This window comes from Theropithecus gelada, chromosome 3, assembly GCF_003255815.1.
Source record: "Theropithecus gelada isolate Dixy chromosome 3, Tgel_1.0, whole genome shotgun sequence".
Taxonomy (NCBI): Eukaryota; Metazoa; Chordata; class Mammalia; order Primates; family Cercopithecidae; genus Theropithecus; species Theropithecus gelada.
In genome coordinates, this window is record NC_037670.1 from 55,995,391 (window position 1) to 56,022,003 (window position 26,613).

Here is a 26,613-nt window from a genome sequence, read left to right on the forward strand (position 1 = left end):
TTCTCAGCTCTATTACCCAGTAATACTGAATCAAAAGTCAGTTGTGAAAATTGCATTTTTAAGTGTGGGTAACAATATTTTATGCTATTAAATTTCTGATATTACCACTAATTTAGACTGAAGTATACAGATGAGCTCAAAAAAGGGAAAGATTAATGTTAAGATGAAACAACTTAAAGCTTGTATTTTCTACCTGAACAGATACCCAATTTTTTTCTTTTTGAAGCAGGATTCTGGAACTCACTTATGCAAAGCAGAACTTCCAAAAAAACCCAAAAAAACAAAAACAAAAAGAACAATAAAATATTTAATGTAGAATGTGAGTTGTATATTGAAGTTATTCTCACCCAAGGAGACCAGGTTTCTGTAGTTCTCTAACATCACATCCCTATACAAATGCTGCTGAGCAGAGTCCAGGCATTTCCACTCTTCTGGGGAGAATTCTATGGCCACATCCCTGAATGTTAACACTCCCTGAAAAACAAAACATATTTACCAAGTGACCATAGAAAGAATTCTTGATTTGACATCAGGTAAAATGAGAGTAAAGAGAGCTGGTTCTGACTTACATGAGTTACCGAAGTTATCTAATAGGATACTTTCTAGCACGGAAATATTCTCTAATGTATTTTTAACTCTGAGAAAAGATGGCATAAGATCATGAAACCAGTGGATATATAACACTTTTCTTGATGATACTGTATAAAATAAAGGACATTAACACAGGCATGTACATTTCTTAATGCCATATTTACATAATACAAGATGAGTTGTCTATACTTCCCATATGGAAACTTCATGGTGAGTTAAAAGCATACTTCTCAAATCTTATTCTCAAATCAATGAACAGGAGATCTTGTTAAAATGTAGATTTTGACTCTGAAGATCTAGGGTAAAGCTTGAGTTTCTGAATTGATAAATAGTTTGCCAGTGGTATCACTGCTTCTGGCCCAAGGAAAATATTTTGTCAAAAATTCACTAAGTGGCACAGCCTAGGTTTTTAGTTTATTTGGCCAATAAAGAAAGATGAGAGGCTTCATTTTCCATAGGAAGCTATGTGCAAAGAGAAGGTAAGAAGAGCTATCAGACTAAATGTGGTTTAATCTTGTTCTTGCACATCACTTGCTAAAACTCCCCAAAGTACCTATTAAAAATAAATAGTAAAATAATTAACTCTAGAGTGAAAAAAAAAGTCAAAGAGCATATTTACCAAGTAAATAAATGAAGATCAACTATATTAAAAGAAATTTGTTTCACGTGCTGATTAACAAAGAAGGATATGACACTACTGTGCTATTATTAACACAAAAAAGGATCAACTTAATCTGAGTCTAGTCATGAAGAAACATCAGTTTTAAGCAAAAACTTAAGCTACAAATATCTCCCATGTTCTGTAATCTCTAATGGTGTGTATAAATAAGTCTTTGTCTTTTTTGGTTAAACTTCTTTTTTTTTTAAGTTCTGGGATACACGTGCAGACGTGTAGTTTTGTTACATAGGTATACATGTGTCCAGGTGGTTTGCTGCACCCATCAACCTGTCATCTACGTTTTAAGTTCCACATGTGTTAGGTATTTGTCCTAATGCTCTCCCTCCCCTTGTCCCCAATCCCCTGACAGCCCTTGGTGTGTGATATTCCCCTTCCTGTGTCCATGTGTTCTCATTGTTCAACTCCCACTTATGAGTGAGAACATGTGGTGTTTGGTTTTCTGTTCCTGTGTTAGTCTGTTGAGAATGATGGTTTCCAGCTTCATTCATATCCCAGCAAAGAACACTCTTTTCTATGGCTGCATAGTATCCCATAGTGTTTATGTGCCACATTTTCTTTATCCAGTCTATCATTGATAGGCATGTGGGCTGGTTCCAAATCTTTGCTATTATAAATAGTGCTGCAATAAACATACATGTGTTTGTGTCTTTATAGAATGATTTATAATCCAATCACAGGATTGCTGGGTCAAATGGTATTTCTGATTCTAGATCCTTAAGGAATTGCCACACTGTCCTCCACAATGGTTGAACTAATTTGCATTCCCAAGAATAGCAAAAAAGTGTTCCTATATCTCCACATCCTCGCCATCATCTGTTTCCTGACTTTTTAATGATCACCATTCTAACTGGCATGAGATACTATCTCACTGCAGTTTTGATTTGCATTTCTCTAATGACCAGTGATGATGAGCTTTTTTTCATGTTTGTTGGCTGCATAAATGTCTTCTTTTGAGAAGTGTCTGTTCATATCCTTTGCCTACTTTTTGATGGGGTTTTTTTTTTCTTGTAAATTTGTTTAAGTTCCTTGTAGATTCTGGATATTAGCCTTTTGTCAGATGGATAGATTGCAAAAATTTTCTCTCATTCTTTAGGCTGCATGTTCACTCTGATGACAGTTTATTTTGCTGTGCAGAAGCTCTTTAATTAGATCCCATTTGTCAATTTTGGCTCTTGTTGCTATTGCTTTTGGTATTTCAGTCATGAAGTCTTTGCCTATGCCTATGTCCTGAAGCCTAGGTTTTCTTCTAAGGTTTTTATGGTTTTACATTTAAGTCTTTAATCCATCTTGACTTAATTTTTGTATAAGGTGTAAGGAAAAGGTCCAGTTTGTTTTCTGCATTATGGCTAAACAGTTTTCCCAGCACCATTTATTACACAGGGAATCCTTTTCCCATTGCTTGTTTTCATCAGGTTTGTCGAAGATCAGATGGTTGTAGATGTGTGGTATTATTTCTGAGGCCTCTGTTCTGTTCCATTGGTCTATATTATCTGTTTTGGTACAAGTACCATGCTATTTTGGGTACTGTAGCCTTGTAGTATAGTTTGAAGTCAGGTAGTGTGATGCCTCCAGCTTTGTACTTTTTGCTTAGGATTGTGTTGGCTATATGGGCTTTTTTGGTTCTATATGAAATTTAAAGTATTTTTTTCTAATTCTGCAAAGAAAGTCATAGGTAGCTTGATGGGAATAGCATTTAATCTACAAATTACTTTGGACAGTAGGGTCATTTTCACGATATTGATTTTTCCAATCCATGAGCATGGAATTTTTTTCTATTTGTTTGTGTCCTCTCTTATTTCCTTGTTTTAGCATACTAGAGAAGAAGTCTCCTCTAATTTTTTTTATTCAGAACTTTCTGAGTTATCCTGGGCAGTAAAGAACATTCTCATTAAGTGTATATTTTTATAAGCCGTTTTGCATAAATTTAATGGAAGCTAAACAGTATATGGTCTCCTTCACTGATAACCAAGGACCTGATCCCATCTCAAACAAGAATCTTGGGCATCCACACCTTTCCAGGTTCTACAGCCACAAAAGGAACATTTGTAATGTTGCAGGCTAAATTCATGGTAACAATTTTTTCATGGCTTATTAAGACCTGGGATGTGTGGAATAAAGAGAAGGCTCTAGTATATAAGAAAATAGTATTTCTCAGAGCCCCTTGACTAGTATGAGAATAAAAAGTGAAAAAGGAGTTAAACTGATTAGGCAAGAATATCACAAGTAGAGAAGTAAACATTTGCAAGTTCTACACACATGATATTTCAGAAGAAAAAGTGGACATAGTCTCTGACCTGACACACAGTCACCTCAGAATAAGCCATTTCTTTTTCTCCTCCTTCTCTGTGATCCCTTCCAGGTGTGATTATCTGCACAAATTAAACCCGTTTCTTGAGAATACACTTTTGAAGCATCAGTGAAATTCCTTCCTTTGAAACCACTACACCCACAGGCAGAAGGACCTAGAATTGCAGATAAAGTCTGCCTTTGTTTGTCCTTTATCGCACGAGAGGTTCAGAACCAGTAAACTCCTGTATAAAAACAAAATGTGAGTTCCCCCTTTCCAATACTCACTGCCCTTCTCTGCCATAGATGCCAGCAATTTCTACTGCAGCAATGGGAATATGGGCCACATTGACCTGCCTCTATCAAACCCAAGCAGAGCAGTCTCTATGATCTTTATTGGGACTAAAACTAAACTCACCTCTCATGAATGTATCTGAAAGCACTCATGGTTGACCCTGGGCTCACCTTAGCCTCACACGCAGCACTTAATTCAAACAACATGGCTGCAGAGGGGAAGTGGAGCAAGATGACTAAATAGCACCCTCCAGCAACCACCCCCGGAATAAAACACCAAATAGAATGACTACCAAAATAAGCATCTTCATAAGAGCAAAACTCTGGGGAGTGGTCACAGGACCTAGTTTTAGCTTTAGCATCACATGAAAGAGGCACTCAAGAGGGTAGACAAGAAAGCCATTCATTGCCAACAGCAGCCCCCCTCCATTCCCGGGCAGTGCAGCTTGGCAAAGAGAGAAAAATCCATGGGCTTACAGAAGAGAGAGCACAGTGATTGTGAGACTCTGCAGTAAAACTCAGTGCTGCATGTCACAGCAGAAAGCAACATAGGACAGAATTCAACCAGAGCCTACGGATGAAGCACTCAGACTAGCCATAGTCAGAGAGGAAGTGTCAATTTCAGTAATCAAAACCTGGGTTTCGGGTAGCCCCATCACCATGGGCTAAAGCACTCTGGGGTTCTAAATAAACTTGAAAGGCAGTGTAAGCCACTGGGACTGCAATTTCTGGGCAAATCCTGGTGTTTTGTGAGATGCCAATTGCGATGGCCAAGAAAGTGCCTGCATCATCCTTACCCCAGGCACAGGCAGTGCAGTTCACAGCTCCAGGAGAAAATCTTTCTTTCTACTTGAGGAGAGGTGAAAGAAGAGTAAAGAAGACTTTGTCCTGCAACTTGGACATCATCTCAGCCACAGTAGAATACAGGACCAGAAAAAGCCCTGAGGGCCCCCATTCTAGGACTTAGTTCCTGGGTGACAGTTCTAGACATAGCCTGGGCCAGAAGAAAACACACTGCCTTAAAGGGAAGATACCAGTTCTGGCAGATTCATCACCTTGGGCCACGAATAAACATCAGCAGTAACCAAGTAGTATTTGCTGCAGCCCCTGGGTGGTGAGACCCAGTGCAGTGCAATCCAAGCTGTGGCAGCCTCCTGCTTGAGGAGAGACTCCTGCTTGAGGAAAAGAGAGGGAAGAGAAAAGAGACTTTGTCTTGAAGCTTGATTACCAGCTCGGCCATAGTGAGGTAGCAGTAACAAGATAGCTCTTGAGGTCTCTGATTTCAGGCCTTGGCTCCTGGATGACATTTCTGGAACTACCCTGGGCCAGAGAAGAACCCACTGCCCTGAAGCAAAAGAAGCAGGCCGGGCAGAGCTCACCACAAGCTGACTGAAGAGCCCCTGGGTCCTCACTGGATATCAACAGTAGCCTAGCAGTACTTGCTATGGGCTCTGGGTGGTAGTGACCATGGGGAGTGGCTTCTTATGCTTGAGAAAGGAGAGAAAAGAGTAGGAAGGATGTTGTCTCATGGCCTCAGTGCCAGCTAAGCCGCAGCAGAATAAGGCACCAAGTAGATTCCTAAGGTTTCTGACTCCATGTTCTTCCTACCAAATGGCATTTTGCTCTCCCCAGCCCAGGGTGGGTAACAGAGCTCACCGCTCTGAAGGAAAGGACATGAGACTGGCTGGATTCACCACCTACTGACTGAAGAGAACTTGGATCTGGAGTGAATATCAGCGGTAGCTAGGTAGTGGTCACTCTGGGCCTTATGTGAGAGCCAGTCCTTTGCTGGCTCTGGGTCTGACTTAGTGTAGTCTTAGTAATGGTGGCCACAGGGGTGCTTGTGTTACACCCACCCCAGCTCCAGGCAGCTCAGCACGGAGACAGAAATTCCATTTATTTGACAGAAAGTAAAAAAACAGAAAAAGAGTCGGCCTGGTAACCCAGAGACTCTCTTGGTTCTTACCTAAGACCACCAAGGTGGTACCTCTACAAGTCTCCAAGCATCACCGTGTTATTTAGGTTGGGGTGTCCCCTAATGCAGATATGACTGCAATGATCAAAGACTTAGACTATAACACTCAATTCCCTTTGAATAATTGGAAAGCCTTTCTAAGAAAGTATTAAAAAGCCCAGACTGCAAAGATTAAAATAAATACCTAACTCATTAATGCCCAGACATCAACGAACATCCACAAAAATTAAGACTATTCAGGAAAACACAACCTCATTAAAACTAAATAAGGCACTAGTGTGTAAATCCTGAGAGACAGACATATGTAACCTTTCAGATAGGAAATTCAAAACAGCTGTTTTGAAAAAGCTCAGCAAAATTCAAAATAACAACAAAAAAAATTCAGAATCTGATCCAATAAACTTAACAAATTGATTAAAATCATTTTGAAGTATCAAGCAAAAATTCTGGTGCTGAAAATTCAAATGACATTGAAGAATGCATCAGAGTCTCTCTACAGCAGAACTGATCAAGCAGAAGAAAGAATTAGTGAGTTTGAACACAGGTTATTTGAAAAGAATAGCCTCAAGAGGGCTAAGAGTTATGGCCTGCAAGAGGTAGAGAAAAAGTTCTGGGTGGAAAGTCTATTCAAAGGTATAACGAGAACTTCCCATACCTAAAAAATTAATATTCAAGTATAAGAAGCTTATAGAATACTAAGCACAATTCACTTACATATGACTACCTGAAGGTCTTTAATAATAAAACTCTCAAAGGTCAAAGATAAAGGATTCTGAAAGCAGCAAGAGAAAAGAAACAACATTCAAACAAGTACCAACATGTTTGACCGTGGACTCTTCAGTGGAAATCCTACAGGCCAGGAGATGGTGACATGACATACTTAACATACTGAAGGAAAAATCTTTTATCCTAGAATAATACATCCATCAAAAATATATTTCAACTATTTTTTAAAAAAGAAAACTGATAAACAAGCTGAGAGATTTTATTAACAGCCCCAGACCTGTCCTACAAAAAATGCTAAAGGCAGTTCTTCAGTCTAAAAGAATAGGACATTAATGAGCAACAAGAAAACATCTGGTAGAAAACTCACTGGTAATATGAAGGACACAGACAAACACAAAATTTTCTAGCACTGTAAATGTGGTGTGTAAACTATTCATATTTTGAGAAGACTAAAAGATTAGTCTATACTTAAAATTATTAAAAATAACTCTTTCTTTACCTCCTTTTTAAGGCCATCACTCTTATATTTCTACTTTTGAGGCTGTTATATTCAAAATACTAACTACCACAAGTTTAAAATATAGACAGTATAATAAGATATAAACAGAAACAACAAAATGTTAAAAAGTTGGGAGAAAAAGTTAAACTGTATTTTTTATTAGTTTTTCTCTTTGCTTGTTTGTTCATTTTTACAGCAAGTGTTAAGTTGCCATCAGTTTAAAATAATGGGTTATAAGATGTTATTTGCAAGCCTCGTGGTAACCTCAAATCAAAAAACTTACAATAGACACACATACAGAATATCAATAAATAAAACATACCACTAGATAAAATCATCTTTACCAAAAGAAAGGACAAATGGGAGAAAAGGAGAGAAAAAGAGAAAATACCACAACAAGAAATCTGATAACAGAATGGCAGACGTAAGTCTCTACTCATTAACACTGAATGTAAATTAATTTAACTACCCAATCAAAAGACATAGATTGGCCAAGTGTGTAAAAATAAAAACAAGACCCAACAATCTGTTTCCTACAAGACACACACTTCACCTATAAAGACGAAGAAAGACTGAAAATGAAGGGATAGAAAAAGATATTCCATGCAAATGAAAACCAAAAAAGAGCAGGAATAGCTATACCTATATTAAACAAAACAGATTTCAAGGAAAAAAAACCATAAAAAGAGACAATAAAAGTTATTATAATAAAGTAGTCAATTCAGCAAGAGAATATAACAATTGCAAATTTATACGCACCTAACACTGAAGAACTCAGATATATGAAGTAAATATTAGAGCTAAAGAGAGATCAATCCCAATACAATAATAGCTAGAGACTTCAACAACCCACTTTCAGCAGTGGACAGATCAACCAGATAATAAAACCAACAAACAAACATTAGACTTAATCTGCACTGTGAACCAAACAGACTTCATAGATATTTACAAAGCATTTCATCAAGAAGCTACAGAATACAAATTCTACACCTCAGACCCTGGGTTATTCTCAAGGATAGACCATATGTTAGGTCACAAAATAACTCTTAAAATAATCTCCCCACAAATAAAATTATATCAGGTATTTTCTCTGACGATAATAGAATAAAACTAGAAATCACAGAAAAAACTTTGGAAACTATACAAACATACAGAAATTAAAACATGCTCCTGAGTGACTGGTGGGCTAATACAGAAATTATGAAAAAATTTAAATGTTCTTGAAAAAAATGAAAATAAAAACATAATAACACTATGAATAGAGTGAAAGAAGTACTTAGGTTTATAGCTATAAGTGCCTACATCAAAAAAAGTTTTTAAAAAAATCTCCAAATAAACTATTGATGTATTGTATAGAACTAGAAAAGAGCAAACCAAACCCAAAATTAGCAGAAAAATTGTAACAGAAATAAATGAATATAAAACAAAATATGAAAAGATAAACATAATAAAAAGTTAGTTTTTTGAAAAGATAAACAAAATTTGCAAAATGTTAGCCTATTGGCGAAAGGTTTGAGACTCAGGGTCCCATGGTGTTGGAATTACTTTCAGATCTGAAAATGCCAAGTGCATTGAAAGATGGAGCTGGAATGGTTGATTGCTCTGCTGTGAAACTATTTTTCTAGAAATCTGGCTGAACTGCTCTGGAAGGGACTGTATATCACAAATAGGCAGAGAAATATTCTGCCTGCAGACTTTTGGGCAAGCCAAAGAGAGAAAAGCCTCTCTGAACTAAAGCCTTGTGCGTACATCCTATGTTTATATTCTGTTGGGTAATTCTGTACAGTGTTTTTAAAGCATAATTGAAAACAAAATTATCTCCAACCTCAGAGACACACTAAAATGGTAGAAGAAAATTGTTTCATTACATAATTAAACCAGAATGTGATATGTATCATAGGCAATCTGCTGAGATTACAAAAGCAGAAATAAAAATCACCATATTTAGTCTTTAAGTAGAAGACTTAACAGCATAATCTGTCATATATAGTTTATCCTAAATTAAACTGGTAATTGAGAAGGCTATCTGTACATTGTGTATATTCAATGAAAATTTAAATTGGCTATATTCAAAAGCAAAATAAGCTTTCCTTGGCTTCATAATATTTTATGAAGTTACCTACTGTCCAACAGAAACATAAACCATTTATATTTCAAAGCAATGGTTCCCAGGTCCTAGAGAAACACATTTCTAAGTTAAAAAGACTGACAAAGTCCTATTTACCTATGTAAATGATTTACATGTATTTAATCGAGACACAAAATAAATTTATGTATAAAAATTGTTTAAAATAGTTTTAAAAAGGAGAACAAAATGTCTTCTTTTATCTTCAAGTTGGATAATTAAGTCTGGTATTTCTAATTTGTATTTGCCCTTACAACAGCCAAGTCTAAGGCCATGACCTTCAACTCATGGACATCTGATTTCCAGTAGGTATTTGAATCAGGCACCTGAGGAGTGGCATTGGGAACAATTTTTCACATGAAAGAGGGTTTGGTAAGGAAGTCAAGGCAGAAGAAAGATGCTATGAAGAACTGTTAATCTGAAATAATTTGAAAAATCAATAAACCCTCAACATCCAGTTCTAGAGTTTATTCAAGTGAAAAGCTAGAAACAGTCACCCAGGAGACAAAGGCTCTAGTGAAATGAGATGAGTGCTTCATAGCTGAAACTTGAGTTCTTATTTCTACGGGCAAAAAAACAAAGAAATTTAACAAGATTACAATGTTTTCTATACAAGGCTGGTTTAAGATTTACAAAAGATTCATCAGTTACAGTGTCTTTTTCCTACTTTTCTTTTACAACTGGTTTTTCTTTCCTTTTCAACCTAAGAGTGTATTTCACATTTCACCTTAAGACAATGCAAGAGCCGGCTGGGTGCGGTGGCTCACGCCTGTAATCCCAGCACTTTGGGAGGCTGAGGTAGGCAGATCATGAGTTCAGAAATTAAAGACCAGCCTGACCAACATGGTGAAATCCCATCTCTACTAAATATACAAAAATTAGCCAGGCGTGGCAGCACGCGCCTGTAATCCTAGCTACTCAGGAGGCTGAGGCAGGAGAATCGCTTGAACCCAGGAGGCAGAGGTTGCAGTGAGCCAAGATCATACCACTAAACTCTGGCCTGGGTGACAGAGTGAGACTCCAACTCAAAAAAAAAACAAAGGTAATACAATAGCCATAGGTAATAGGTTAATCTATAATGAAAGTCAATAGTGAAAAGAAAAAAGGTCTTCCATGGGGCACTTCAGCCATTTACAACACCTGACAAAAGAATACAGATGTGGAAGTAGGTATAATCCATAGACAGAAAAACAAAGGTGACAGCTGCCTTGTTACAGCTGCCTGTCATATTACCCAGATCTTGTATTTACATTCCTTTAAGGCCTGGAATAATTTAGAGTATCAAACAGCCTAAATTTTGAATTATTTAGTTTTACAGGACCTATGGGCAGGGGACAGTCCAGAGTTAGTAGAAAGACTAATTTGTGCTACAGATAGTGGCTTAGAAAGGGTTATGCTCTGGTTTATTTCTGCATCGGTGCAAGTAGAAGAGACTACGTTCAGGTGACTCAGAAGCCCAGTTGAGTGGATGGACTAGGGTGTTGCCACAAATTTAGGGTCTGGGGACAGGGAAAAGTTTAAAGTCCTCTAGGCACTTGTGTTTGGCTGAAAACTCTAGGAACAAAGAAAATGTAGTTGCAATTCGTGAGCATGGAGATTGGTCCTAAGAGGGGTGTGAGCACATTATTATGTAGTGTCCATGTGTCCGGGAGGCAGAATCGCATACTGGTAGCTAAATGGGAGACAGAGTCTGCCCTCATCACTCATTTCCTATGTGTCCTCAGTTCCTGTTGATCTTGGGAGAGACATGCAATCTCAGAAACAATTCACAGTGTGACAGTCTGTGTGCAGTAGAACAGAACCTCCCTTTTCTGAGACACCTGGAGCCTCCCTTCAGCCCAGGGCCTGCCTGACACATGCTGAGTGACTCACAGGCAGCACATGTCCTTGGCTCCTCTTATTTGTTGTAGATGACTGACCCAAGTGTCAAAAACATGAGCAAAACAACTCCATTTTCTTTTGAGTAACCCAGGGCATACTGTCAGAAGTTATAATAGCATGAGCATGAAGATGTTTTTATCCCAGATTTGTTGGAAAATTAACAAATTAAAAAAAAAAAAAACCCATCCAGGCTAACACAGTGAAACCCCAACTCTACAAAAAATACAAAAAATTAGCTGGGAGTGGTGACCGATGCCAGTAGTCCAGCTACTCGGGAGGCTGAGGCAGGAGAATAGTGTGAACCCAGGAGGCGGAGCTTACAGTGAGCTGAGATGGCGCCACTGCACTGCAGCCTAGGGGACAGAGCGAGACTCGGTCTCAAAAAAAAAAAAAAAAAAAAAAATTAACAAATCACCATAATGGATATGTGGTAGGAATACATGGAAGCCTTTGACAATTATGCCATGAATCCATATTTTATAATATATAAGGAATAAAGTAGAATATAACTGCATTAAGAAATCAGATTATGTTTTCAAATAGTTTGTGTGTATGTGTTTATTATGAATATTTGTACTACAAATACACCCACTTTTAGGTATTTATTTACTTTTTTTTTTTTTTAATGAACTTTTAAGTTCCGGGTCACATATACAGATAGGCAGGTTTGTTACATAGGTAGATGTATGTCATGGTAGTTTGCTGCACAGATCAACCTATCATCCAGGTCTTAAGCTCAGCACCCATTAGCTGTTCTTCCTGATACTCTCCCTGCCCCCTGCCAGGACCCAGGGTGTGTTGTTCCCCCAGTGTGTCCATGAATCTCACCATTCAGCTTCCACTTACTAGTATGAGAGCATGCAGTGTTTGGTTTTCTGCTCCTGTGTTAGTTTGCTGAGAATAGCAGCTTCTAGCTCCATCCATGTCCTTGTCAAGGACATGATCTTTTTCCTTCTTACAGCTGCATGGTATTCCATGGTACACATGTACCACATTTTCTTTATCCAGTCCACTCTTGAAAGGCATTTGGGTTAATTCCATGTCTTTGCCATTGTGAATAGTTTTTTTGTTTTACTTTTTAAAACAGTATACTGCTTAAGGTTAATTAAAAATACACTGTAAAAACATACTTTGAGAGCACTGAACCTATTGAAATGTAATCATAAGTGTTTCATGCTCAACAAACAACTGTAGTTTAATATTTGTTATAAATAACTCTTTGTTGGCTGTGTTTCAAAATTTCTTATCTAGTATTTTTTAAAAATGTTTATTACTTCAAATGAGTGACCATAATATGGTAAAGATATAGATTTCAAATAAGAAAGAACTCACAGAATTTACATGTTTCAAGGAAAATGTCACAGCTATAATTGGTTAGAATTTACATAAAGGCAGATGTCTTTAACCAAACATATATGACAGAAAACCAGAGCAAAACTGTGGTTTGCACCAGGCAAGATAAGGAAAAAAAGAAGGAGCTAAAGAAGGGATTCCTGATAAACAATGTGGGTAATGACTAAGATTAGGTGGCCCTAGAAAGGCCTTACTAAGAATTAGGAGGTTTTTAGTAATTAGTAAAGAGTGACTAAGCAGCTTGTAAAGAGTAAACAGAAAGACGTACATTTTTTGCAGGATTAAAATGCTGATGCTCCTACTAAATGAACTATTATTTAATCTATTCCAATAATTGACATATTCTTATTACTGTTATCTCAGTTAACTATAGTGATAAATATTTTAATTTTCAAGTCAGGATATTACTGTCTCTTAACATACTCAACAATAAAATAAATAATCTGTTATTATTTCTGTTTCACAAATGAGCTGTGAGACACAAAGAGCCTATGTAACTCACAAAAGTTGACTCTTTAATTGTGGGGTTAAGTTTCAGGCCCTTTTTTAGCCAACTTCCTTCTCTATTAGATGTCTTTTGTCACATTCTCAGTCATAATTCTGGAAATGTCTGTCTTCACTCCTGCTCACACTGTATTTTGATGTCACGAGTTACTATCTTAATACTTCTTAGAACAGTGCCTAGCATATTGTACATAGCATGATCAAATGTAATTCCCAAAGGAAAAAAATAAAAACATAATTTCTATTTGCAGATGATATAATACACCTAGAATGCCAAGAGATTCAACAAATACCAAGATTTAGCATAGTGGCAGGATATAAAATAAACCTGTTTATAAAATAAATATACAAATCAATGTTCTATCATATTGAGATACCATTTCACACACATGACAATGGCTATTACACAAAAAACAACATAATCCCTAAAAGAGCAAGTGGTATAAAGAAGAGGGGGAAATTAGAATGCTTTTTAACTCCTGGTGCAAATGTAAAATGGTGCAGTCACTATAAAAACAATGTGGACATTTCTTGAAAAAAACAAACATAACATGAACATTCTTCTGTTTAGAATATAGAATTATATGATCCAGCTATTTCATTACTAAATATATATCCAAAAGAATTAAAAGCAGGGGACTGAAGAAATATTTGTATGCTTGTGTTTATGGTAGCACTATTCACAATAGCCAAAAGCTGGAAGCAGCCCACATCTTCAGCAATGAAAAAACAAAATGTGGTATTTACATGCAAGGAAATATTATTAAGTCTTAGAGGGGAAAATAAATTTGACACATGCTGAACCTTGAGGACATTATGCTAACTGAAACAAATCAATTCCAAAAGAACAAATACTGTATGATTCCACTTACATAGTTTACCGAGAATGGTAGAATTCATAGAGAAGGAAAGTAGAACACTGGTTGTAAGACAGTGGAGAATGGGAAATACGTAAGAGTTTTAACTTTGCAAGACAAAAAGAATTATGAACATTAATGGTGGTTATGGTTGCAAAACAGTGTGAATGTACTTTATTGTCACTTTATGTACACTTTTTTTTTTTTTTTGAGATGGAGTCTCACTCTGTTGCCCAGGCAGGAGTGCAGTGGCATGATCTTGGCTCACTGTAGCCTCTGCCTCCCAAGTTCCAGTGATTTTCCTGCCTCAGCCTCCAGAGTAGCTGGGACTACAGGTGTGTGCCACCACTCCCAGCTAATTTTTTTTTTTTTTTTTTTGGTATTTTTTAGTAGAGACAGGGTTTCACCATACTGGCCAGGCTGTTCTCAAACTCCTGACCTCATGATCTGCCCACCTCAGCCTCTCAAAGCACTGGGATTACAGGCCTGAGTCACTGCGTCCGGCCTATGTACACTTAATAATGGATTAAAATGATAAATTCTATGTTATGCATATTTTTCCACAATATTATTTTTAAATAATTTTTATATAGAAAACCAATGAAAATTTAGCAAATATAATGGGGGGGGGAAGATGACATATGCTACAATAAACACATCTAGGAGAAAATTTTTAAAAGATACATAAAACATATAAAAGAACAACCTTAAAAGACGTTAAGACACAAAAATCACCTAAAAATTTTTGTAATATCTTAGAGACATCAATTTTAACACAATTTTAGGTATTTAACACAATAGACAAAAAGTTGATGAAAAAGACAGTTGGCTCATATATTTGAAAATATGAAAATGGAAATGTACACCAAGACTACAAAGATGTATCTATTTTTACCTCTCAGCTATAAAAATTCCACAATATTCAGTGATGCAGTAAAAAACAGACACTCTTGTGTAATCAAATTAGAAGAGAATATACAAAATGCCCTAAGCATTAACTTTGAACCCTGGAAACTCAATTCTGTGACTATACCATGCAACAGAGCTTTATAAGCATCAAAGAAATATTTCTGAGGTTATTCCCTGTGACTTTGTCACAGCAAAATAACACAGCAGCTATGTTTATTTATAGGTCAAAGGGTGAATAGTCTCACACCACCATCTACATTAGAACACTCAGCAGCCATTAAGACAGAAGAGAGAGATCTCTGTGTGCCCATATGGCGCCTCGGTCATAGCATACTCTAAAGGGTTGTCAGTGTGAGAATGCAATTACAGCAAGAAACATATTAGTCTCTACCCCAGCAAGTTTAATTCCTGAGATTCTAAGCAACCTCATCTTTCTCTCCTTTTCTCATCTCAAACCTGAAGATGAGTTTTTCTTTCACTGCATAGACCAACCAGAAACTGAAGTGTGCTTTCAGACATGGGTGGCCATTGAGGGAAGGCTACCCGCGCATCCAGGGCATGGCTTTTCTTGCAAGCAGAAGCCAGCCCAAAACACCTACTTACTGAGAGAGCCACTGCATATACTAATTCCTGCTGTACATCTGTGCCTCCTCCACAGAGCCTGGCAGCTCATGGTTAGGGTATTTATGCCCAGATGGGTGTTCCAGAACAGCTTTTTCCCCTACTGCTTCCATCCGTGTGCTGGATACACATAATCTATTAACAATGAGAAAATAGATATAACTTTTTTATCTGATTCATGTGAGTAACCTCTAAATTATTAGGCCCAGAGACACAGAAATGAGGAAGCAGTCATGTCCCGCCCACTCCCTGTATTAGTCTGTTTTCATGCTGCTGATAAAGACACACCTGAAACTGGACAATTTACAAAAGAAAAAGGTTTAATTGGACTTACAGTTCCACATGGCTGGGGAGGCTTCACAATTACGGTGGAATGCAAGGAGGAACAAGTCACATCTTACATGGATGGTGGCAGGCAAAACAAAACAAAACAAAAATGTGTGCAGGGGAGTTTCTCTTTCTAAAACTATCAGATCTCATGAGACTTATTTGCTATCAGGAGAACAGCATGGAAAATACTTGCTTCCATGATTCAATTACCTCCCACCGGGTCCCTCCTACAACATGTGGGAATTCCAGATGAGATTTGGGTGGGGACACANACTTGCTATGTGAAGTCTAGACTTATTGATGCCATGAGTAGCTATAAACTAACTATTCTGCCATGTTAGACAACATAATTCATAGACTGTAGTTCAACGATGTACAGCTAATCACTAATCAATTTTATTTCTGCAAACTAATGAGAATTCCTGACAACACTGGACAACTGCTTATTCTGCTTCTTACTTTATAAACCGTATTAAAAAGGCCAAAGTTCGTATCTTAGGTAACATTCATCTGAGTCTTTCAGGAAGCTGTCCTCACCTTGGCTCAAATAGATTCTTTAAAATTTTATTGTTTGCTCCTGCTTCTTCCTTTAGATTGATATTTCTGGTGCTGTGAGCAGGATTCAAAGAGACACCCCCAGCCAGCCAACATCCCTCTTGAACTCAGAAACTAGCCAATGAGAAGCCCTTGTATTCTTCCCTCTCCCCGTACATCACTGAGTGTAAGGGGTGAGTCCTACTGAATTCAAATCTCCCTAATGGTTCATGAGGTCTAGATTTTGCTTGAGCTGTTCTTTTCAACCCTCACTTTCTAGAAAAAAAGATTTCCATTTTTGGCTAAAGGTAGGAGATTTCAATTTCAGTGTTTTTTAACTGCTTTCTCTGCTTCTGTCTCAGGATAGAAAATCTGGGTCATAATATTGGCAGTCTAGCACTGGTGGTTTTACTTTTTTTGTTCTAAAATTAGGTAACATGCTTTTAAAAAAACAGCTGTTTTCTATTGCTTCTAATTTGAACTTGACTTTTTGTGACCAATTCCTGTTAGCTTCAAACCAAAAGGTGCATGAGAGTGAAGTTTCTCATCCCAAAGAGAAAAGGCAATTTCTTTATCTGACTCATTTGGGTGCTCTAGGCAACTAGAGACTTTGTAGAGATGTTAGGATGATTTTCAGTGATGTGTACCAGTCTCACAGGGTCGTCCCAAAAGAAAAACACCTGCAGAGACTTTTAGCTAAGCTGGAAGGTAAACATAAGCATTGCTCACCCAGCACTATCATCAGCAACTCGTGGGTTGCACCTTGAGGAGTGATGCTCATACACAGCACACTTAGACCTGGCACACTGCTCTGGCCATGATCACCTTTGAAAAGCTTCTAAATTATGGAACACTGATCATCAAAACCATTCTTTTCCTTCTAGGTAACATCCCTTAGAAACGTAAGCTGAACTTATGTATAATACTTGTGGAGCTTCACCTTGCAAATGCCTAGGTAAATGGACCAACATGACTTCAGATGACCCCAAAATGCAATGACAAAAATGAAGGTCTTTTGACATTTCTAAATTAACATCTTCCCATGCACAAATGGAAAAGGCAGGTTTTAGAATGAAATTTAATGAAAGGCCTTCTTTCTGTTTTGTCTGGCTAAATTCTAATAAGAGATTTCAAAGTAAATTTTAAGAGGGCTCTTTTGCTTTCTACAAAAACCTTTTAGATGTTCAAACTGTCTGTTTGACTTTGCTGCAGGGTTTACAATACAATAATTTAACTTTTTCCAGTCTTTTCTCAGTCTCGGAAATGTAAATCTTACCATGTATTTGAAATGTTAACATCCAGAGAATTAGCAAAACAGCATTCCAGCTGAGATCAAATTGGAAAAAATTGAAGTTTTTTAGACCAAATCTCAAAATGTTATTTCTTAGTGAATATCTCTAGCTTAAGCAAAAAAAAAAATTATATACATGATAATAATTTGTTATTATTTTATTATTACTTTTGACCTTTTGGAGTGCACATTTGTAAACTTTTCTACTCCCATAGACAGCTGTTCTTCTCCTGTTTGACCAAACATTTCCTAAAATCTTGTGTCTGGCCTTTGTGAGCAGATGGTAAGCTGAGAAGCTAAGATACTAGAAAATATGGCCTGAAAATATAGATTGCACCCCATTTGCAGTAAGTTGTTCTTAGGAGAAGTTTTCGTTATAGAATAGCTACAGTTTTTTTTTGTTCTTTCTCTGAAGTTTTAAAGCCATACAGGGTTTCCTGGATTTGGCCTCATGAATGTTTATGTTGGTTTTTAGTCACTAGTTCAGGTGTGTCTTCAATTTAAAATTTCAGTTTATGTTTAGAGTGTAATGGAAATTTTGTTGTTTTGTTTGTTTAGTCTTCTCTTTGGAATTAAATAAAACCATATACTGTGATTTGGAAAAAAACAAAACTACTCAAAAATTTCAAAGAGAAATTTTTTTAATATGAAATATTTTAAATACAGCTTTAAATAATGATTACCCTAGGCCTCCAGTAAACAAAAATGCCCCAACTCCAAAATTCCTTCTTGATGTAAATTTTAGAAAGAAAAAGACAAGAAATGTTTTCCATTTACCTGGGTAAAACCTAATTTTAAAAAATGTAAAAGCTCTATGCTCAAAAGTCCATTTATTTAAAATTGACAGTCAGGCTATATATAATATATATATACACACACACACACACACACACACACAAACACACACACACACATATTATATATATATAAATTTGAAGCCTATGGTTTTCCCATATAAGGTCTTCAGTCAACTGAATTTCTCTCTCCCTAAACTGGTATCTGTATGTACCTGTTTCTTTGCTTGCTGACATGATTTTTGCCAAAGATAATGTAAAACTTTACTGGCTGTTCGAAAAACTGGCTGCTTCTCAAACTGTCTCCTCTAGAATTATTCCATTTACTTCTATCTGTCTCATCTTCCACTTAAAACCTTTTGTCACTGGGAAGGACACCTAAAGAAAATTTCTAGCAGCCTGGGACCCCTTGAAGAACACAGATAAAGCACCATAGGCTTCTCCTTCTTTGGTGGGGTACCTCTGTTTTTCCTCATGAAGCCCCCAAAGTTGTGGGTAAACAGGTTTTCTGGGGATCTGAAGCTCTACTTCCTTTTACAATGAACTCCCTCTCTAGGCCTTTTAGATACAAACATGAGTAAGTTATATGTTGTGTCTATATGTATGTATATATCTATAAATGTGTTTGTATATTATCTACGTGGTACTGAATTAACTTAAAGATAACTGCTCATGAATTAAAAAAAAAAAAAGCCCAAATATTTTTCAAGAATATGTGAATTGAGTAAATATTTTGGTAAATGACTAGTTTAATTGTTGGTTTAATAAAAAAACAATGTCTTCTGACCTCTCAGCAAATATGTACATATTTAAGTTTATTGCTTTTATGATACTTGCCCAACACAGTAACATAAAAATGGATAATGGAAAGTTTAACTTCAGATGAGGGTATTAGTCTAACGTTTCATGAGATTTTACAAAAACAATTAATAATAAAGCAGATGTAAATGGGACAAAAGTTTATAAACTTACAATACTAATTGTTTTGTAATGTGTTCAGTTTCTCAAATCTTTATGAAAACTCTAAGCTTCATTAAATAATGGCTATTCGTTAAACTTCTAGATTATCTCCAAATAAGATAAAATGCTAAGATACTAATTTTTAAATATAAGTTTAAGCTAAACATTTTTGGTGTCTTCACAGAAACCAAAGATACTTAGATCTGTTTAAGTATGTCCTATTCCACACTAAAAATGTTTCCATTTAAAATCCTATGTTTCTAAAAATTATAATATATACATTTCTAAATGTTTAGTACATGACTAATAGTTAAAATTGCTTACTTCTCAGGCTTTCACTATAAATTAAGATTACTAAAAATTAAAATTCTGGCAAATATATGATAACTAAAACTATTGTTAAAGAGGGAATTTTACATACAGAGTGTACCAGGAAAATAATGTATGTTTCTTGGTGAAAAAATTTATTTTAGAAAGAGACATGAGGATGTGTTTTTTCTTAAAGGCAATTTTGCTGAGCTTAGAGGTTATTTAAAGGATACATAAAACTGAAAGAATAAAAGATAAAAAAAATGAGGTAAACTTAATATAGAAAGCTGGAGAAAGAGAATAAAGAAAATTTTAAGGGGTTACAAAGGGTTTATAGAAATCTTATCTTGTATGGTCAAAGCTGATTGACATTGAATACATCTGTTTATAAGGTTTTCTTAAAATTAGCTTTAATAATAATAATACAAAAATAAAATTTGATTTTCTCTTTTAAACAAGATTTTTATGAAGAAAAAGATTTACTCCAAATTGGTTGGAAGGAACCATATTAGATTTTCTAGGCCAATACCTGTGCCGCTAAATTGAAGGCCAATGTCTTTTAGAATATTTGGTCATCGCCCTCTCTATACATAGCTCTGAGAAAACCCAGAACTGGACAAATTCTAACTTCCGCAGGCTTGGCCACCAATCTGTTTTAGATGAAGATTCTATTTGAAAAAAATCTGCTAATTATCTCCTTGGCTTTCAAAAAAAACAGCTTCACGCATTTTACTGGAAAAAATGCTTTTGCCTTGGTGAGGTGTCCCCTCCCATGAACATATGATTAAAAATATTTTTATAAGATTAGAAAAAATTACTGATAAAATTGTTGCACCCATTGCAGCTTAAAAAAATAAAAAAGCTACTGATTCACTGACTATGATTATACTAGACAATCATATGGCTTTAGGTTACATATTACCTGACCAAAGATATGTATGTATGGTGGCAAATAACTTTTTATTGTGTACACATAAATACTTCCTATGAAGTAGAAATTTTTCTAAAAAATAATGAGTTGCCCACTGTCACAAATTCTCCACCCTGCACAAGAGAGAAACTAGTGTTTTCATGAATGTTTGTAATTTACACGTTAATCTACCACATTTTCTTGTAAAAATGTATTTATTTTTCTGCAGCCATCATGAGAGAGACATTTCCTCTATGTCTTTTCCCAGGTAGCATTCCCAAAGCTAAGCCCTGGGATTCTGTTTGAAATCATGCTAAACTAGAACAGACCTCAGAATCTTACTACACTCACTGTGCAGAATACAAAAGGTAAATGAGAATTTTTAACCAATGGAATATAAACTTTTTTTTCCTGAAATCTGCCTCTTTTCTCTTAGAAAGCATTTGTGTTTTTTAATCTTTCAAGCTCTAACGATAAAATCCATTATACAATTAATGAAAAACTAAGTTGAAATAAGTGAACATATATATTCCAAGGCGACAAACACAAGAAGCAGTGCTGACTAGAACACAGACGTAATAGACTCATGTGTCAGTCACTCGAGAGAGTCTCCCACCCCCATTCTGCTCACTAAAGTATTTCATCATCACTCTCCCAAAAGACACTGCACTTGCCCCCTGTGTGGCGGATGTGTATTTTGCTTTGCAAATTTATACACTCCCTCACTAGGGTGGATCTTTCCTGTACTTTGGGACAGTTATTCTCCTTCACAAGCCTGAGAGAAACCAGAGGGCAAGATGCATTTGTGCCTTTTCCCCTCAATACCAGCACCTGATTGGTTGACCACCAATGTGTCTGCAAGAAATCAAAGCCAGGGTTGAGAGGAAAAAAAATTACAATGTTAAAGCAGTTAGCTTTTTAGAGGAAGGGTGTATCAGGAAACTGCTCTCAGCACAAGGGCATCCAGCTGCTCCCCTGAGAGGCTCCACCCAGTACCTCTGCCTCTTCTGTGAAAGGAGATGGCCCAGGGGCTAGTGTTTGCTAGACACTCCAAGAGACATGGTCCTTGTGGGTGTCTTGCATCATCCCCAGAAAGTTGTAACACCTGGAACCAGGAAAATAAAAGGGAATGGCTGAGGACACATGACCCTGCAAAGGTTCCAAAGACATTCTGGGAAGGCGCGCGTGCCTAGAGAAGATGAGAGGAGATGTGCAGAGTGTCAGGTGATTACTCTTTGCTTTCCTGTCATGTGAAATGTTCACGAACAGACAAATATATTAAAAAGAGCCACCTACTGCTCTGTTAAACAAAAATAAACAATTAAAATGCCACGTCCGTTTTAAAATGAAACAAAGCACTAATAGCTGATAATGTGATTTGGAGAGGGATAGTTGGCATTTGGGAATGTGGGAAAGAAATTGGAAACGTAGAATTTTCTACAGTCCCTAGAACAGTTAGGCTGGGAGAAGTTTTGGATTTGAGACCCTGCTTGCCAAACATTTGAAAATTGCAGAGAAAACCAACGACGCTGTGGGGCATTAAAATAACTAAATAGCTGGCAATTAGGCTGAAGTGGGCATGGTGCTCTGGGATTCTGCCTAAGGAAACGTAACAACGTCGAAGGAATTTCTTGTAAATTACTAACTTTGAGAAAAAAACAAAAAAAAAACTGAGGCTTAACCACCCACAAGCTGCCAATAAAGCTCTAATTACATAACCAGGGCATTTCCACTGGATGGATGCAAATGCAATACGTAACTGTAATCAATCAAATATTGAATCTAGTTTGCTTCCTCATACCTCTTACAAAAGCCTTTTGTTCCAAGTCCCTCCTTTAAGCCCCCAAACAACAAACCATAGCTGGGTGTTCTCTGATCCATAAATTGCTGTTTGTGCAACTAAGTTGTTTGTATTAATCCGTTCCGGCATTATAGTAATGCCGGAACTGGGCAATTTATAAGAAAGAGGATTCACTGGCTTAGGTTCCACAGGTTGTACAGAAAGCATAATACCAACACCTGCTTCTGGGGAGGCCCCACCCAGGAAGCTTAAAATCATGGTGGAAGGTGAAGCAGGAGCTTGAAAAGGCAAGGGGGGTCGCTACACACTTTTAAATAAGAACTTCAGGGAACTCACTATTGAGAGGACAATACCGAGAAGAATGGTGCTAAATTGTTCAAGAGAAATTCGCACCCATAATCTGACCACCTTCCACCAGGCCCCACCTCCAACATGGGAGATTACATTTAAATAGGAGATTTGGGCTGGAAAACACATCCAAACTATCCTAAAGATGCCTCAATTTAGGCTAGAGTGGTGGCTCCTGCATGTAATCCCGGCACTTTAGGAGGCCCGAGGCGGGCAGGATCACCTGAGCTCAGGAGTTGGACACCAGCCTAAGCAACATGGCAAAAACCTGTCTCTCCAAAACAAACAAACAAAAAATACAGGCGTGGAAGCGCACCTCTCCAGTCCTAGCTACTTGCCGGGCTGGAGTGGGAGGATCATCTGAGGAGGGCGAGGCTGCAGTCAAGCAAAATCTTCCCACTGCACTTTAGCTTGGGCACGGAGTGAGACACTGTCTCAAAACAAAAACAAAAATAAAAACAAGCCACAGTATTTTATTCCTGAGACGGAGTCTCGCTCTGTCGCCCAGGTTGGAGTGCGGTGGCGCTATCTCGGCTCACTGCAACCTCCGCCTCCCGGGTTCAAGCGATTCTTCTGCCTCAGCCTCCCGAGTACCTGGAGGCTACAGGCACGCGCCACCAGGGCCAGCTAATTTTTTTTTGTATTTTAGTAGAGACAGGGTTTCACCATGTTGGCCAGGATGGTCTCATCTCCTGACCTCGTGATCCGCCCTCCTCGGCCTCTGAAAGTGCTGGGATTACTGACGTGAACCACCGCGCCCGGCCCACAATTTTTAAAAGGAGAAAGGAGGGACTGGGGATCCTACTGCCCACTGCTTCTTCCACGGAGGAACTCCAGACCCTAAATGAGGATTCTCCTCTTATGACTCTCCCATCGTCCCCGCACAATCTGGAGGAGACTCGAGATTGCCGCAGAGTGCCCAAAAAGGGCTCGTGGATGGGGAGAAATTCGCGCTGATGGACAAAACAAGACGCTCGGGTTCTGGCTGTTGGCTCAGCCCCTAATCTGCAACGGAGGGAAGTGAGGACCGAACTGTGCCCGTGGGGACTCAGAGCTGCAGACTCCAGAACCGACCCCGAGAAGACCCACCTCCCACCGCAGCTTGCGGTTCCGGCCGGATTCAAACAGCCTCTTCCCGCTTCTCGGAACACCCACTCCGCGCACTCACCATTTCCCAGCCTCCGGATGTTCTGTCGTCCTCCCTATGAATCTTCCAGTACCTGCAGGTCACGGGATAACAGGAATAGAGTCACCGAGGAGCTCCAGGATCGGAGAAGGTGGAATAGTGCAAACAGGAACTCGAGTCAGAGCCCTGAAGTTAGGAGAAAAAACCCTTGCCATCTTGAAAAGGCCGCCTCTTCATTTCTTGCTGAGCAGTGGATTGGACAATTTTCACACTAGCGCCATTGATTGGCTGGGGCTCTTGCCCTCACCCATTTAGACCCTGATTGACAGGAGATGTAGTCAGATACTGGGCTGAATGAGGTAAGAGTGACCGACTTTTTGCCTGCTGCATTTTCAAGCAGACTCCTCCCTGTGTTAGGGGCCTGGCCCTGCGTAAGGGACATTTGTATTTAACCATACCTATAAGATTATATCACTTTCTGATTATATTTACGTGTGTGCATGCGTATGTGTGTGTGTATCACTTTCTGAATTATAGTTATGTGTATGCTGCAGGACTTGTCTCAGCATCCTGTCTTTCCCTTTAGCTGCAGGAGATCAAACTCCTCCAGGAGATGCAGCTGACAATTATCACCTTCAGTCTGTGAAGCAATTTTGGGTCTGCTTCCAATTAATGGAGTGGCTCAGTAAGACTGAGAGGTGAGGGCCTAGCAGATTGGTTAGAGGTGCCACTCACCCAGGCCTCCCAAAACACCCTGTCTCTTTCCCACCAAAGCTGAGCCTGCCTGAGGACCTAAACAAGCATAGAGAACCAAGATGGGACCCTAGTCTAGGATAGTGCTGGGCTGTGGGGTAAAGTCAGCTAGGACAGGGCCTCCAGGTGCGGGAAGGAGCCAGCCTCTTCTGTAGGGCCCCGGGCAAGTCACTGCCCTCTTTCGGCCTCTGTTTCCTTATCTAAAAAATGGAGGGATGGTGAGCCTCACAGGGTAATGATGAGCTTCAAAGGAGAAGAGAAATTTGAGAGTGCTTGTGCCTGGCTCTTCCTGAGACATGATGAGAACAATGGTGACGGTTACATATAACTGAGTCCTCAGGAGGCCCAGTGAGGTAGCTGTAGTTCCCATCATACTTTCAAGTTGAGAAACAGTCTCAGGGAGGCCTGGCTGCATGCCCAAGGTCCACACACAGTGAGTGTTGGAGCAGGGAGTGAATCTAGAATCAGAGCTTACTGGAGGTGGCAGGGGCACCGGACCAGCTTACTCACACCAGCTATCCAGGGTACCAGGTCAGTGTAACTGGGCATAACTGGATGAAGGGAGCATAGTCCCGCTGACCCTGTCGTTGACCCTGGCAGGTGAAGACATCCATGTTGGCCACCCTGGAGAAGAAACCACAGAGAGCCCAGATGACGCTAAAGCTGCAAAAAGACAGTGTCCCTGTGATGGGGAGGAGCTCCAGGGAGTCAGAAGGAAGAGCTCCTCCCTCCCAGCTGGAGGCCTCCACATCAAAAGAGCAAGGGGCCTTTCTCTCCCAGCCCTTTCCTCCTGTGGCAACAGTCCCTGAAATGCCTCTATAAGTGAAATCAGAGTAAAGGCCTGGAAGAGCTGGGCTGAGTAGATTTGGGAAATGGTGGAGCCGGGGACCATTGTGACTTGTTAGAGTCTCACCACAGAGTTAACAAGGGGGTGCTTCATGATTTTGGAGGCCAGCTAGGAGGAGGGGAGAGAGCTGGGGAGAGGCAGCTGAGTGTCTTTGGCTTTTTCAAATGGAAGATGTGGATAGGAGGGTCCAGGAGACAGGGGCTTCTGAGATTTCAGGGGACAGGCCTTGAATGGACACTCAAAAGTAGATACTCATCCCCATCACCACCTGATGGCACAGGGTGTTGCCTCCATCCTGGGCACATTTTCCAGTTATCTGGTGATGGGAGACCCTGCCAGAAAGGATTATATGGATGGGAGTGAGCCTGGGATGGGCAGGGCTGGAACCAGGATCCTGAGGCTTGGGAGAAGAGAATGCAGGACTACACCCTCAGACCTCAGCACTTGGCAAACTCCTCTCATGAGAGTCTCACGGTTGCCTCTGTAAGCTGAGGCATCAGGCCCCTCTTCCCTATGAATGTTGAAGACTCCACATCAGCTGCCAGTTCTTGTTCCCTAAGTGGTGAAGCTGCAGAGCTGCCTACTTGCAAAGCTCATCATCACTGGCCATCAGAGAAATGCAAATTAAAACCACAATGAGATACCATCTCACACCAGTTAGAATGGCGATCATTAAAAAGTCAGGAAACAACAGGTGCTGGAGAGGATGTGGAGAAATAGGAACACTTTTACACTGTTGGTGGGACTGTAAACAAATTCAACCATTGTGGAAAACAGTGTGGCGATCCCTCAAGGATCTAGAACTAGAAATACCATTTGACCCAGCCATCCCATTACTGGGTATATACACAAAGGATTATAAATCATGCCACTATAAAGACACATGCACACGTATGTTTATTGTGGCACTATTCACAATAGCAAAGACTTAGAATAAACCCAAATGTCCATCAGTGACAGACTGGATTAAGAAAATGTGGCACATATACACCATGGAATACTATGCAACCATAAAAAAGGATGAGCTCGTGTCCTTTGTAGGGACATGGATGCAGCTGGAAACCATCATTTTCAGCAAACTATTGCAAGAACAGAAAATCAAATACCGCATGTTCTCACTAATAAGTGGGAATTGAACAATGAGATCACTTGGACACAGGAAGAGGAACATCACACACTGGGTCCTATTGTGGGGAGGGGGGAGGGGGGAAGGATAGCATTAGGAGATATACCTAATGTAAATGACGAGTTAATGGGTACAGCACACCAACATGGCACATGTATACATATGTAACAGACCTGTACGTTGT

The 26,613-nt window shown here is 38.7% G+C and overlaps 1 protein-coding gene across 1 annotated transcript in view; it reads right to left on the bottom strand.

The window, feature by feature from the left end:
* The window catches only part of LOC112621609 (zinc finger protein 736-like), a 36,686-nt gene extending 11,616 nt beyond the window's left edge, over positions 1-25,070 (bottom strand). The window contains 4 exon segments of the mRNA XM_025381056.1: positions 348-474; positions 9,430-9,501; positions 23,746-23,797; positions 24,985-25,070. Coding sequence (XP_025236841.1) covers positions 348-474; positions 9,430-9,501; positions 23,746-23,797; positions 24,985-25,070 — 337 coding nt within the window.
* Positions 25,071-26,613: the final 1,543 nt, after the last annotated feature.